This window comes from Mustela putorius, unplaced genomic scaffold (assembly GCF_011764305.1).
Source record: "Mustela putorius furo isolate JIRA1106 unplaced genomic scaffold, ASM1176430v1.1 tig00000253_pilon_pilon_pilon, whole genome shotgun sequence".
NCBI lineage: Eukaryota > Metazoa > Chordata > Mammalia > Carnivora > Mustelidae > Mustela > Mustela putorius.
In genome coordinates, this window is record NW_025421329.1 from 832992 (window position 1) to 849083 (window position 16092).

Genomic DNA, 16092 nt, shown 5'->3' on the forward strand with positions numbered 1-16092 from the left:
GGACTCTCCCTTTTTATTAAAATTCATGTTTCAGAATAATTTACTAAATATGCAACATCCTTGGACTGTCTCTTCCCTATAAACAAGACAGGGGAAGCAGCATTTTATCCCTCTTTATGTCTTCCATCACCTGCACACTGGCTTTAAAATGTTATGGTCACTAAAAGGAGGCTGAATATTGTTGGGATGCATTTGGTACATGGATTTAACTATTTATGCTCAAGAGGCAGATAAAGGAAGCTCCATTAAATCGAAAACAAACAATTATGAATCTTTTCCATTTGAAGGTGAATAAAAGTATGCTTACTCTCAGGATGTCATTAATACACTGAGAATAAAAGTGAATAAATTAGAAATTAATTCAACTAATATCCCTGTGTGGAAAAATATCCACATTTCCATTTCCTAATTTTATAAAAAATAATCAGAATACAAAGGAACAATATAAAATTCATGGCCAACAAATACTGAAGAAAACTAATACGTGAAAAGTTTGTTTGTTCTGTATTTCCACTGTAATTTTCCAAGTCAAAAACATAAATTGAGAACCTGGGTTTTAATGCAAAACATACAGACTTATTGAACTGACTAAACGTCCCTGGTAGAGGAAAATTTAGAAGCAACATAATGAAGACCCTCTCCTCTATAAGCTATGGCTAACTGGTCACTAAAAATGTCTAACACCATTAAGCACTTAGCTGTCAAACATCAATATTAAGATTGTCCTCACATCTTAAAAAAGGTGACATGGAAAAAGCATGGTTAAATAAATGTTTTCATAGTTTTTTTTCTCTAAATGAATAAAAAAATAGTCCAGGACATTCTTTCCATCCTATCACACTTTTATATTTTCACTCAAACAGCTGAAATTCATTTTTTTCCTGTTTGTGCTTTGTGCCACAAAAATAATGTTGGATGGAATTCTGTCATGTATCCCATAATTCAATGGATAAAGCATCAGGAACACATTAACAAAATGGCAATGTATTTCTTTCTATTAAAAGCTTACTTCTGAAAACATAATTAGAAGCAAGCTCCTTCCAGGTTGAAATTTTAGTGGTAAGTCTCTGATGGCCTACTTTAAATTGATTTTTTCCAGTACTAAAATTTTACTTTCTGAAGCTCTAAAATGTGGGATAACTCATGTATATCTGTTTTTTTCCAATTCAAAGACAATAATTTAAAAAAAAAAAAAGACAATAATTTGTGAAAGCCTTACTACTATATAAGGAATGAAAAAAAGATCCAATGGTTGGAAGCCTTGCAACGATCTTTTATAAACACTGGGAACATCTACTAACTTCAACACATTCAAATATTCTAATGTATCTATCAGAGCCACTAAATTATAGATTAAAGTAAGCTGGCAATCAATTAAAATACTGAAGAAAAATGCACGCTTTTAAAACTTAATGAGTAGTATATGTCAAACAAAAAGCTATTAATTCTTAAAGTTTTAGAAAGAAAAATATTTGATATGGGATAGTATGCTAAGCACTTTATGAACATTAACTCAATCTTTCCAACCTGAGCCAGGTACTATTATTATCCTCATTTCATAGCTATGGAAAGAAAAGCACAAGGGCTTAGGAAACGTAATCTATATAACTCTATTATGTAGTAAACTCAGGCTTTGAAACCAGAGGGCCCAAGATCTTAAGAATATACTGACAAATTAATACATTTTTGTCCAAATGCCAATAATGTCATTTTAAAATCTGTATCAGTATCAAAGAAAACTGTTAACATACAACCACTCTCCCCAAGTATACATTCTCTTCTTTCCTTTAATCTAGAGCTAATGAAGAAAAACTAACCAGAATTTTCAGAAAGCGCTAAATGACCACATAAGCATTATGCATAAAAAGAATATATAAATAAGTAAGTATATATATTTCAAATACTATCTGAAAAAGGGCTTAGCTCTTCTGGGCACACTAGAAATAAAATGGTCACTCAATTGTTTGGAAAGCCAAAACATTAACAAGCAACAGCCACTGAGGCCTTAAAATAAATGAGAAGGCTTTTGTGCCCATAACTACTCCTGCAAATCATACTTTTTCAAAAAGACTATTAAATACCTAAGAAATTATGTGGTTTTATTAATATGAGATGTCTGAACAAAGAAACTAGAATGATTAAGCATGATTTTCCATTCCATGTGTAGAGCATAGTTCAAGAGTAGCACTTTATGAAAAACTCAGAAAATGAAGCAGTGTCTCCAGTAGTTTAAAGAAACGATGACAGGCCAATCACAGGACCTAAAAAAGTTAAGAATTAGTGGTCCTATGTTAATACTAAAAAAGAATTTTATATAATTTGATGTTCAGGTCCCAAAAATAACACATATAAAATACCAAAACCAAAAGACAGCTATGAAAAATATTAAGCTATAAATAAAAGCAAGAATATTCATGACTGCTAATTTAAAATACTTATGCTTAACATTTATGGTATTCGTTATCAGCACTAAACCTCTTAACACAATTTTGCATGACTGGGAATTCTATCAGATAAATAAATGAAGATGTGAATATATCAGGGAGACAAAGACATCAACAATTACAATTAAGCAACCATTTCCAAACAGAGCCATACTACATACAGGAAAAAAGATTTTTTTTTTTGGTTCTATTTTTTAAAAATGAGTTATTTTAAGCAAATAGATTAAGCAATTACAATTAAGCAACCATTTCCAAACAGAGCCATACTACATACAGGAAAAAAGATTTTTTTTTGGTTCTATTTTTTAAAAATGAGTTATTTTAAGCAAATAGCACATACAATTAGAAAATATGCTATTGAACATTTCAATCATCAAAACAAAATTTTTAATAAAACATAGATAATTTGAGAACTTCTGTTTCTATTCATGGCAAGCTAGACACTTCAGACCAATCTTTTCACCAAGCATATCAAGTCAGATGAAATATTTTTAAAATCTTCAAGGAGTTTATAAAAAGAAAAAAAAACCTTCGAAGAACTGATAAATTAGTAAAAAATTACTGACTCAAAATCAAGAAGGGAGTACAGGGAGTTGATCCTATATTCAATATTTATTTTTTTCCTGAGAACATTTACTGATCCACAGAAGAAACAGCTATAAAACTAAAAACTGTAAAAACTATAAAACTAAACTAGTTTTGGCAGCCTGGCAGGGCCAAGAGGACAAATGTTACCAGAGAAGAGAAGACAACTACTATGTCCACCTTAAGCAAGGACCCAGAAGGATGAACAATTAGGGTAGAAGCCAACCAGAAGTAAACCAGCCTTCATGAAGACTTGCATCACCCACAAAGTCCCAGGAACCTGAAGCCTTAAACCTTTGGAGTAATGTAGTCCTAGAATGACCAGAGTAAATGAAAGTTCTGTCTGATCAGATACTCATCTCAACTATCAAATTAGCACAAAAAGTTAACCATGTATACAAATAAACAAAGGGGAAATATCTTGTAAAGTAACAAAAAATGAACCCCAAAAGACTTAAAATACTGAAATTATCACACATGGACTACAAAAACATGCTTATACCATTTACAGAGATAAGGATTGAAAATATCTGCATGAATAAAAAATTATAAAAAGTGTTATTGCTGATTTGAAAAATAGCCAAACAGGACTTAACAAAAAGGAAGAATATAATAACCAAAATTAGGAACTCAATGGATAGGTCTATCAACAGATTTAACACTGCTGAAAAGCAAATTAATGAACTGAAAGATAGGTCAAAAGAAAATATCCAGAACACAGCGGAGAGACAACAGATTAAGAAATCTGTGACAGTAGCAAGATGGAAGTCATACTGGAAAGAAATAATATATATACTTACTTGGAATCCCTGGACAGGTTAGAAGAAATATGTAATTAGATAATGACTGAGAAAATTCCAAAACTGATGAAAGATGCCATGACACAAATGCAAGAAACCCAACAGCCCCCAAGCACACAAATAAAAAGAAATCTATCGTAGTAAAACTGCAGAAAGACCAAAAAAAAATTTAAATGCAGTCAAAAGAAAAAAGAAAATTCAGATAATCTTCAAAGCCTGAAAAAAAGACAACCAACTTCTCAAAAACACAGTGAAACTACAAGTCTGTAGGATATTATCATCAGTGTGGGGATGGAGAGGACTTCCTACCTATAATTTTTTTGCGTGTGGAAGTATCTTTCACAAATGAAAGCAAAATAAGGATATTTTTATACTAAAACTCAAGAGAGTTTGACACCAGCAAATACTATCAGAACTTATCAAGGATATACATAAGGTAGAATGAAAATGATCCTAGATATAAGTGTGAGATTTAAGAAAGTAGAAGAAATGTGGGTAAATGGAAATAAGGACAATTTAAATATTAACAGCTCATAGGACTTACAAAAAACCAGAATTACAATACATAGGATAGGATGAGAGTTGTTTTAAGATTCCCTGTATTATTTAGGAGGGTAAAAATATTAATTACAAAATTTCTTAACAAATTAAGAACGCAAGTCACAATTTCTAGGATAATCACTAAATGGACAGAAACAGTTTACCCTCTAAACTACTCGAAGAGAAATGAATATAAAAATATTCAATCAACTGGGGCACCTGAGTGGCACAGTTTGTTAAGGATCCAGCTCTCAGTTTCGGCTCAGGTCATGATCTCAGGCCTGTGATAAGTCTGCTTGGGATTCTCTCTCCCTCTCCCTCTGTCCCTCCCACTTGTATACTCTATCTAAAATAAATAAATAAATCATAAAAAAAAATAATCTGTCAATCCAAAAGAAGCACTTAGTTAAAAAAAAAAAAAAAAGAAAAAGAAGGAGGGGTAATAGTGCATTTTACTAGTTTGTTAAGAGACTGCAAAACTATATGAATTAGGACAAATGTAAAAGGCCAGGTTTTTTTTGTTTGGTACAGTTTTAAACAAAATGTTCATGGTTAAAGAAATCCAGGCTAAAAAAATACCTCTAAATAAAAAATTTCAAATACTATCTGCAGGTATATATAACACTATACATGGAAGTATGCTTTGCAGACAGCTTAAGAATTAGCTTGACCCTCCCTTTTAAACTACCACCAAAGACATATTTCCATATTTATAAGATGCTATAAGTAAATAATACACAAATTCTTTTTTGAAAGCAAGTCTAGATTAGGCACAGTCTAAATGCTTACAAATGTAAAATATCAAAAGATTACTAAGTACCCTGTAGCTCCTCTTCTATCTCTTCTTCATCCTCACTAGAGGAAGCTAAGTAGGCTTGAAAATCCATGTCCAAAAGCTCTTCCTTTTTAAACTTCCTGTTGAGTGTTGTAATTCTTTCATGATCAGTCTCATCCCACGTGATCTCCACCTTTCACCAATAAAACAAACATAAAAACAGAAGTGTCAGTAACTCTTACTCACAGAATATTTACCACTACTGTGGATGTAAGCTAAAAAAGACATGCTAAAACAAATAATTAATGACACGCATAACAAAGTATTTTACTTATGAAAGAGGAACCATATCCATTAACCTGTACCTTTTCCTTCCTAACTCTCTGCTATATGCAAGCTATTCTAATATTAGGAGTAAAAATTCAACTAATTGTAGGGAAAAGAAATAAAATGCACAGTGAAAAAGTTAACATTATGAATCAACAAAAACGTGTTTTTCACCTGGAATTCTAAGTTTTTCAGGAGGTCTACAAACTACACGAAATCCATTCATAAAGCTTTCAACAGAATTTCAGTAGGGTCCCTTTTCCAAAAAAGATTAAGAGCCACTGATAAGAAAGGCATGTACTGGTTGGAAGTACGGCAAACCCTCATGACACAGAAATTCATCTATAGCATGACTGGTTTGGCTCCTGTCCTCCATGCTGCCCCCATTCTCAGACAGGGTCTTGTCAGAAGTTTTAGCTTCATCACAGGGTAGGTCCCCTACCCTTGTTTTTTTTTTCCCTCAGTCTAATCTCCTCAGATAAGGACAACAAAATGGGCACCAATTAACAAAGGGAATCTTTAAGACAGCTGTCATTACCTTAGAAGTTCTGGTTAGTCAGTCATATTATCTCTATTCTGATAATTTGTCAGAGTGATAACCATAAAACTGCTGCTGGAATTGAATGTCTATATGTGGATGGTATGGCCAAACCCTAGAATTCCAGAATGGCTGTCTGGACAGACTTGCCTCGGTCATTTTTCAGTCTTGAAAATAACCTGGCCCTATATTTTATGTTACTGAAGCTTTTAAACGTCATTTATTGCATAACAGTGGGGTTTTCCCATACTCAGTAACTAAACAAGGCCAAACAGTACCCAACATAGTATGCAGGTGACAGATATGGTAGCTTTCTCTACCACCAGCCTATTCTCAGAAGAGCACAGTGGTCTGTCACAGAAAAAGCAATGGGAAACCTGTGTGGTTCCTGCAGAGTCTATCCGTGAGCAGAAGGTTTATGGTGGGGGTGGGGAAAAGGAGAAGAGAAGGTAGGCAGCTAAGTAACAAATTAATTCAAAAGAAATCTTCTGGCTTTTCATTACTAAGCAATAATGTGATATCTAATAGTCCTGAATTATTCTACTTCAATTGTTTTTTATAATTTTAGATCGTATCTGCAGAAAAAAATGTGTTCCTATTTAAAATTTCCACTGGTTTTGGGGGCGCCTGGGTGGCTCAGTGGGTTAAGCCGCTGCCTTCGGCTCAGGTCATGATCTCAGGGTCCTGGGATCGAGTCCCGCATCGGGCTCTCTGCTCGGCAGGGAGCCTGCTTCCCTCTCTCTCTCTCTCTCTCTCTCTGCCTGCCTCTCTGCCTAATTGTGATCTCTCTCTGTCAAATAAATAAATAAAATCTTTAAAAAAAAAAAAAAATTTCCACTGGTTTTAACTGTGATTTGAGGTTATTTGTTACCTCCTTCTCCCTCCTCAGGATACTAATAACTGACATATTACTTATTAAAGAATTTAACTGAATAAGAATATATGGGAAAGAGAGAGGAAAAAAGAAACATTTGCAGGTTTTGACTCAAGCTTAAAAGGATAACAAAAATCTGAAAATAGGTTCAAACAGATGTGGTAGATAAAAATGCAAATATTCTTGTGTCTCACTTCTATTTGTATTTGTGCATTAAAATTTTGAATACCTCCCATTTCTGAAGATGCTGTAAGTAAATAATACACAAATTCTTTTTTGAAAGCAAGAGTCCAGCTATACATTTTTAAAAGTTAAGAGATACCGTTGATGTTCCCATTGCAGCAGATGTGAAATATTTTGGTTTATATGCTGTTAAATCCACTTCTGAGGCTACGTCCTTGGGCTCATCATCAAAAGTAGTATCATCTGGTATAAACCTAAGAAGCAAAGAAAAAATAAATTTATTTAAACATATGCTGTAGTGATAACCAGAGTTTAGGTTCTCTTCTAATTAGTTATAGTTTATATATGCATACCGTAAGTTTCTATAGAACACATATGTAGATGGGGCAAACTATGTTACAAATAACCTTGGCACAAAATTTCTGAAATTCATGAACTATGAATCTCTAATTCCACTTAATTTGAGTGGAATCTGTGGGCAGAAGCCCTGTGCTGGGAGTCAGTTAATATGAGTCAGGTGCAAACGCACATGGGTCCCTCATGTTTCAAAAAGACCTAGACTCCTGCACAGTCTTCATTTGCTATATGATATACTGAATATCAAATAGAATTAGTAGTAGATAAGTGTTCTAAATGTAAAGTATCAGACACATAAGGTGTCATTGAAAATAAGAAAAACGTTTAAGGTTGATTCTTTATGACTAAAAAATCCTCAAAATCTTATCTTTCAAAGATAATTTGTAATTATTTTCACAAGTAATTAGCTGTTAGACGTAAATTAACCACTGTAATTGTCTGACAATGCTTAGGCATCAGGCTAAAACATAGGGTGAAAAACCCTATGGTTAATATATTAGGTTTTGTAATTTATATAAGGAGATTTTGGTTCCATACACACAAAAGGCATATGCTCCATTATCCACCAAAAATTATTCTAGGGGAAAGAAACAGGTAATTAAGGCTCATTAGGTTTACAAAATATCCTTCTCCAGCAATACTTTTACAAAGACTAGAAGAAGAAAATCTGAAATCAATATTTTTAAGTGTTATTAATATGCATGCATTTATATTTTGGGGGAGATGAAACAAAGTTTCTAGATAATTGGATGGTAGCAGAAAACTCAACTTTCTTTTCTGATATTATGTTTAACAAAATAAAACAGGGAATGCGATTTTTTTTCCATGCTCATTGATCTTATTTTCTAGGCCTGCCAGAGCTTATTCTAACTATCCTTATTCTATCCTTATTCCAAAAAGGAAACAGAACAAAATGATTCTGAAAAGAACATGTTAACATGAATTCACGAAACCCAAGGAGTTTGACATTCTAACAAATGTTTGGTACCTACTATTTAAACACTCAAAACAAGTACCTCCTATTGAAATTGTTAAAAGAAGAGAAAGAAACACTTGTCTGATGAGATAAGCCCTTCTTGTTATAAAGGCCAATGTACTAAAATCTTACCTTAAATTATCAATTCAAAAACTTTTATTTGTATTTTTATACCAGTCCAAATGCCTTTGAAATATGAAAGCCAGGGACTATGAAATGATGCATTTTTTTTTCAGAAATATTTCATTTTTAGAACAAAGCCTCTCACAAACCTGGAAACAAAGAACTGATTTCTCCAAGTGTCACAGGAGAATGATTTACTGAGTTCAAAAACACTAGGCTAATGAAAAAATGTTATAGTAGTTCAGATTCCCGTTTCCTCAGAACTGACATTTACCACCATTTAAGGTTTTTCAGCTTTGGGCCAGTGAAACCTGCACATAGGGCGAAAATAATGCCCAAGTCTGAAGAGAAAGCCAGTAACACCATCCTTTCACTGAGCATTTAGAGCAGCACCATCCAATGGAACTTTCTGTGATGATAGCAATGTCCTGTATCTGCTCTGTTCAACATATGGCCAGTAAGTACTTCAAATGTGTCTAGTGATGAAGCAAATAAATAAATTTAAAATTTTTTAAAATTTTAACTAAATAGATATGACTAGTAACTACTATATTAGCAGAGTTCTAGAGGAACCAGTTTATTAGGAAATGCCTTTGCCCCGCCTTGGTGCCTTTTTTCAGAGTTAATTCACCTGGCTCCTAGTTCTAAAAGAGGGTTGCAAAGAAATATCACTGCATATAAGCCATTATCCTAAAAACATTGCCAATATATTGGAAATTTAGGATATAAATGTGGAGTAACTCACACACAACACTTTAAAATTTTCTCATTTTAGTTTTCTTTGTTAAGAGAGTGATGTTCCATAGGACAGAGTTCACCTAAAGCAAAAAAATCCTCTTACAATATGGAACAACAGAAAATACTACCAATCTAATATCCTACTTCCTACAATAATATTATGACACAAGATAAAATTGGCAAGACACATACTGGATTACCTTAAATCTATGAATGAACAACTACTTTCGAATTCCAGGCCATCACAATCCTCATAAATTTTACCAGCTGTTTCAGGAGAATCACAGTCTACTACTGCATAATAGTATTTGAGTCGTTTGAATTGATAATCTCTCAATTTTTCTCTAGAAGTCCTAAAAGGTAGAAAACTCATTAAGCTTACTTATTCAGGAACACAAATACCTACCTTCCTTTAAAAAATAAATGTGATTACTTCAAGAAAAACACATTACAACCTGGCCTTCATCCCAATCCATCTTTCCTTCAATTCTACCTTTATAGGCATTAGATATTTAAGATCAATTTATTATTCTGATAATATTTTGATTGAAACTTAGTATCCAGAAAAGGAGCATGTGAGAATCACATATGCTTACTCATAATTTTAATTCTTGAATAGTCTTTTTTGTTTTGCTACCACCTATAGTCTCTCAAGTAAAACTCCTGAACAAGATCACTGTATTATAAAATATGATAGGAAAACATTAGGTCTAAGTACAAAGAAATTCCTAATCTTGAAAATTTTTACTCCATATTTATGTGTTTTCAAGTCTAAATGGTTATAAGTTTAATTTCATTGAACTACAACATTCTCCTTGAGGGTCTTCATTGGCTGTTCTGCCACTCATCTATTTAACTACCATTTTTATTACGTGCACAAATAGCTCCACCTAGTGGTTTAAAAACTACCTTAAATTTTTTTCTATACATTACGATGATAAAAACTTATTCCAGGAAAAAAGCAAAACTTACTAAGAGCAAAGAGGTTGAGAACCTTAAATCAGTCTAATCATGAAATGTTTTTCAAAATTTCAATAATTTTTTTGGTGAATATAGAAATATGAATATACACACAAAAGGTTGTTGAAATAGTGTGCCACTTCTGATAGACTTTAATCTGCTTGCAACTTGTTTTAAATTATAAAAGGCAGGCACAACATATACTTTAATCCCATTAAAGTGACCAGAATTCTGAGTTAGTGACATGAATTTAGATTTAGTTTTATTTTCTGTAAAAGGTTAATACCAATCCTTTTCAGGGGCATCTTCAGGAATACTTAATAACTCTACTGGTCCTTGAACTTGCTCTTCCTTCATCCTCTCCTTTCCGAACTCCGAAGGATATATCTAGACACACAAAAAATAAGATCAATGTAATTTATACTTTACTTATCTTAAAACATCCAAACCTGTCAAGGTCAGGAATTCTGAGAGTTACAAGCGAACTCGATGAAAACAGCAAGGATGACTCACTTCCAAACCTACTACAGGAAGCTAAAACACCCTGAGGAATCTCCTTAAAAATAATTTTCGCTAGAGAGTAACAGATATGGAGCTTGAGAACAAAAACAGATTTATCTCCTCCATATGTCAACTAGAACAAGATGGTCCTGGGATCCAAATGAAAAATTAAGAAAAGCAAAAGAAGACTCTAAGTGCTCAAGGAACTTAAAGTACGTACACAAACACACACACACACACACACACACACACACACACAAATGACTAGGTTAAATAGTTGGCATAAAATACACAAAAATGATTAAGGAAGTATATAAAACATAAAGAAAAACAATTTTGTTTTCTCTCTTAAGTCATATCATTTATCCAATGCCTTCTTTTAAGAAATACTTTAAATAGAAAAGAACTGATAGTAATCTTACCACACAGTTTAGAGGGTCTTGGTAAAAGAAAAAGAATTCACCCTCACTGGGATTTGATAATTTTTGTATGTTGGCTACTTTTGAGAAAAAATAAAACTGTATTAATTTGTCTTATTTTGACATTACTGGGCTTAATATATTTTTGCTAACCAATACATGCTTTTCTGAGTTCTCTGCAATATGCATTTATTAAATAGGGGATTTGAGTTTTCCTTACTAATTTGAGTGGTAATAGGTTTTGATGTAGAAGTTTTAAATACATATGTAGTCGCATCTGCTGATTCTGTTTTTCTAAGTCTAGAAATTCTTACCATGCATTTTCTGAAACACAAGATTTAACAGAAACACAATCCTATTTTATTCTGTTTCTATGGTTTAACTTTTTTTTTCTTACTTTATCTGGAGTATATTTTGGACTATGATGAGGTGAAGATCTGAACTAAGCTCTTTATACAAAGACTCACTCATTTGTCCCAATTCAAGCTTACTTTGGCCTGTATTATAATATGAATTTTTCTATTTACCTATTTCATTCCATCAATTTGTCTTTCCATTTTTAACCAAACTGTTAACTCTTGTAGTAATATAAAATGTTCACATGTTGTACCTCACAGAGAAAATCCTTTTATACTGGTATGTTTTCCTAAAAATTTATTAGTCATTCTCACTTATTTATTCTTCTAGATGATTACTGGTATCCTTTTTCTTTGATCTGAACTGAGATTGTAACTAAATACTTAATGTGAGCTTCTTTTCATTTCATTCTTACAACTACCCTAGGAAATACTATTATTACATCCGCTTGTCAGGTGAGAGAACACATCTGAGAAATTAATAAAATGCCCAAGATCACATGGCATGAATGCGGGTCTGTCATACTGAAAAACCTAGATTCTTAATCACTAGGCTTGCTCTCCAGAAATAGGGTATCTCAACAATTACTTAAATTTTTCAAATTTATCCAGTGTTATAGTTTACTTCATATATATTATATATATTTAAGGTAATTCCCAAGAATTTTACATTTCTGCTGCTAGCAAAAATAGATTATTCTTAATTGGTTAAGAATTGAAGAATGCAATTTAAAAAATATTTATTTTACTTGTCCCTTTATTGAGCCTTATAATAGCTTTTCAATTGTATTCTTTAGATTTTTAAAATACATACAATCGTATAACGTATCGAGAGCAATAATTTTATCTCTTCCTTTCTAACTTTTGCATCTATTCTACAAGTTTTGTGCCTAACTATACCAGACGACTGCCAGATTATTTTTCCTTAAAAGGAAAACTATGACTTAAAAAAAGATTAAACTTAAAAATGTTTAGAAATATTTCAAAATGAAATCAATTCTCACCTTTACAGAAAATATAACACCCCCTTTAGGTTTAAATGAATTGAACAGAGCTAGCAAATCTTTTGCCTTTAATCTGTCCCAGTCCATGTTGCAAACTGCTAATCGACGTGTAACCTAAGAAATGAGAAAAATTAAATATTACATAATCTCTATCATTCCCATCACTTGCAAAATATATAAAAAAATGTCTTCTTTCCCCCAAATTCTGAAATCTGAAAATACAGTATTTACTAAGTCGTTTCAATATGTTAAACTTCGCCTGAGTCAGACAATGGTAAAAATGTCAACAGATAGATAAGCACTCTCTCTTACTCAGTTCTTTGTTCTTGAATCAGAACTTGATAATCAGCTGACTTTTTTTTTTTTTTTTAATTTTATGTATTTGTTCATTTGCCAGAGAGAGAGAGTACAAGCAGAGAAGTGGCAGGTAGAAGGAGAAACAAGCTCCTCACTGGGCAGGGAGCCCGACATGGGACCCAATCACAGGACCCTGGGATCATGACTTGAGCAGAAGGCAGAAGCTTAACCAACTGAGCCACCTGGGTATCCCAATCAGTTTACTTTTTAACACCCAAGTTTGTTAAGCTATTTTGCTACCCGTGCATTAGTATGGAGATTGAGTATATTACCCTAAAGCGTTTCTAACAGTGCAGTAGGAACTGAAATATAAACTACCAGCTACAGTAAATATCTTCTAAAAATTTCATGTGACCTGGGGTGCCTGAGTGTCAGTCATTAGGGGTCTACCTTTGGTTCAAGATCCCAGGGTCCTGGGATCAAGTCCCACCATCAGGCTCCTTGCTCAGCAGGAAGCCTGCTTTTCCCTCTCCCTCTTCCCTTTTCCCTTGTGTTCCCTCTCACTGTCTGTCACATAATAAAATCTCAAAAATTTCATGTGACCTTTAATTATTTCTTTAACTAATCCCTATTTGCTTGGACAAACATCTTATTTATATAGCTACAATCCATATCAAGAAGTTTTTTTGTACCAAAAAGTTTCAATCAGAACAATCATTAAGATTATTATTTACTAAAAACGTTTTCCAACTCAGTTTAATGACAGCAATTCTACCATCTACAAAAGTGACTTTAACTATGCTTTTCACAAATAATCTTATTCAGAAGTTCACCTCATCAGCCCGAGGAGCATCTTTATCTAATTCTCTCCAAGCATGCTCAAAACCAGAGTCCTCTGGCAGTAAATCTGCCATATCTTCTTCATCTTCAGAACTAGTTTCTATATTTCCTTTACCCCTTGCAAGATCAGGGCCACTGTCACTTTCATCATCATTGTCACTATCCTCATCTTCATCTTCCTCCTCATCACTTTCATTTTCATCATCATCATCATCATCAGCTGAAGCTCTACCAGTGCGTGTAATTCCATCTTCAGATTCCTCATCACCTATTTCACTAGCACTTTCTGAATCTTCCTCCAGAGCATCTTTGTCAACCATCTTACCACCTGCAGAGCTTTCATAACCGTCACTGTCTCTTGCCATTATTAGAGGAATCACTGCAAAAAAGATTAAAGGAGGGAGAAATTAAGAAAATGTAGACACAATTAAATTGAATCCAACTAATTTTGACCTCAAATCCAGGAAGAATATAAGTTGTGTTGTGGATGCGATCACATACGCAGAGCAAAATAGTAAGTTTTCTGCTAAATCTTGAACTTAGTAACTAACTATGGTTAGCGATATATGAAAAGTAAAAGACTATTTTTACTTAAGTTGGATTTTTTTATACACATAACTCTGAAAAAACTCATTTTCTATTTCAAAAGCAATCATATGATTCTGCTGTGGGTATGTGAATATGTTGATTATACAGTACCTTGCACATTTTATTCACCTTTAAATTGGAACTTAATGTTTCTGCTTATAGGCTCTGCTTGCAGAATTAAAAGAAAAAAAACATTAAAAGCTTAACACTTGGAATGAAATTTGAACTTATTTTTTTCTTGGTCCTATAGTCTTATAATAGTCATTCATTGACTAAATATTTATCATCAACTATGTAAAATGCATTGAGCTCAGGAAAAGGAAAAGGGAGGGGTGCCTGGGTGGCTCAATCAGTTAAGCCTCTGCCTTCAGCTCAGGTCATGATCCCTGCGACCTGGGATCGAGCCCCGCAGAGGGCTCTTTGCTCAGTGGAGAGTCTGCTTCTCCCTCTCCCTCTGACTACTTGTACTCTATCTTTTTGCCAAATAAACAAATAAAATCTTTATATATCATAAACATGTTTGGGTATATCACAATTTAATCAAGTCCCTAATGATTTATATTACTTTTTAAATTTTAAAAACAATGCTAAGGTGTAAATTTTCTTTTTTAAAGATTTTATTTATTTACTTGACAGAAAGAGAGAGACGGTGAGAGGGAATACAAGCTGGGGGAGTGGGAGAGGGAGTAGCAGGCTTCCCACTGAGCAGGGAGCCAGTGCCAGGATGGATCCCAGGACCCCAGGATCATGACCTGAGACGAAGGCAGAGGCTTAACAACTGAGCCACCCAGGCAGCCCTAAGATGCACATTCTTTGCACAAATGTGCAAGCATTTACTTAAAATAAGTTCTTAGGAGTGCAAGTCCTAGGCATCAACATTTACAACACAAAATACCAAATTGCACTCTTTCCATCACCTTTACCTTGTAGCATTTAAAAAGCTCTCTGCAGGGGTGCCTGGGTGGCTCAGTAGGTTGGCACCTACCTTTGGCTCAGGTCATGATCCCACGGTCCTGTGATGGAGTCCCACATTGGGCTCCCTGCTCAGTGGGGAGTCTGCTTCTCCTTCTACCCACTTCCCCCTGCTCATGATCTCTCTCTCTCTCAAATAAATAACATCTTAAAAAACAAAAAAAAAACCACCTCTCTGCACATAGTAGTTGCTGGTAACTGATGAATAATGAACAAAAGATGGTGTACATATAAAGTCATTTATCCCTACTTATTACATAATGCCTTTCTAGATTGTGGAATGGATGTAAACGACTAGAAGCAACATGATGCAGTAGAAAGATTTTTCGAAGACGTGAACTGCAGGCCCAACTCTGTATACCCTCACATAAATCACTTTAGCCTTGTTTCCTGATTAATCTATCCTAATTTCTCAAGTTTACTGAGAAATTTCAATAAAAAAGATAAGCAAAAAGATTCTGTAAAATCAATCCAAATGAGTGTATGGATATGTTTTATTAATCCAGTGCCCTAAATCAAGTGAAATTTGAAAGATGCTAGACTAATTTACCTCACAAACAGCATCAAACAAACCCTGCTGCTGTTCCTATTTTGATCTTATTCTCCAATTTCAGTAACCAAACTCCTATCCCTCTCCCTATACCTCAGTTTGCTGCCTCCTGGTTCCACTACAAAAGGAATGAGATCCCACTCTGACCTCCTAGTCCCTGCTGTCTAGAATTCTATCCCCTACCTAACTAATACCTCCTATCTTTCAAATGTGATCTCAGCCTGTCTAGTTTTCTCTGACTTTTTCCCAATATCTATCTTCCTTGAATCTTGTAACCATGGCCAGGCTTTGGCTCATCTGAATACCAATTTTCAGTTAACAACATAAACAACAGGCAAAACCAAC

General features: G+C 33.8%; 1 protein-coding gene across 2 annotated transcripts in view; it reads right to left on the reverse strand.

Annotated features, from left to right (window-relative positions):
* ESF1 (ESF1 nucleolar pre-rRNA processing protein homolog) overlaps nt 1-16092 on the reverse strand; it is a 61736-nt gene that overhangs the window by 42055 nt on the left and 3589 nt on the right. For both annotated transcript variants that reach the window (XM_004754205.3, XM_004754206.3), the window contains exons 3-8: nt 13631-14016; nt 12501-12614; nt 10507-10607; nt 9461-9613; nt 7206-7320; nt 5190-5337 (exon numbers count right to left, since the gene is read on the reverse strand). In XM_004754205.3, the coding sequence (XP_004754262.1) occupies nt 5190-5337; nt 7206-7320; nt 9461-9613; nt 10507-10607; nt 12501-12614; nt 13631-14016 (1017 nt within the window). The remainder of the gene's footprint in view (nt 1-5189; nt 5338-7205; nt 7321-9460; nt 9614-10506; nt 10608-12500; nt 12615-13630; nt 14017-16092) is intronic.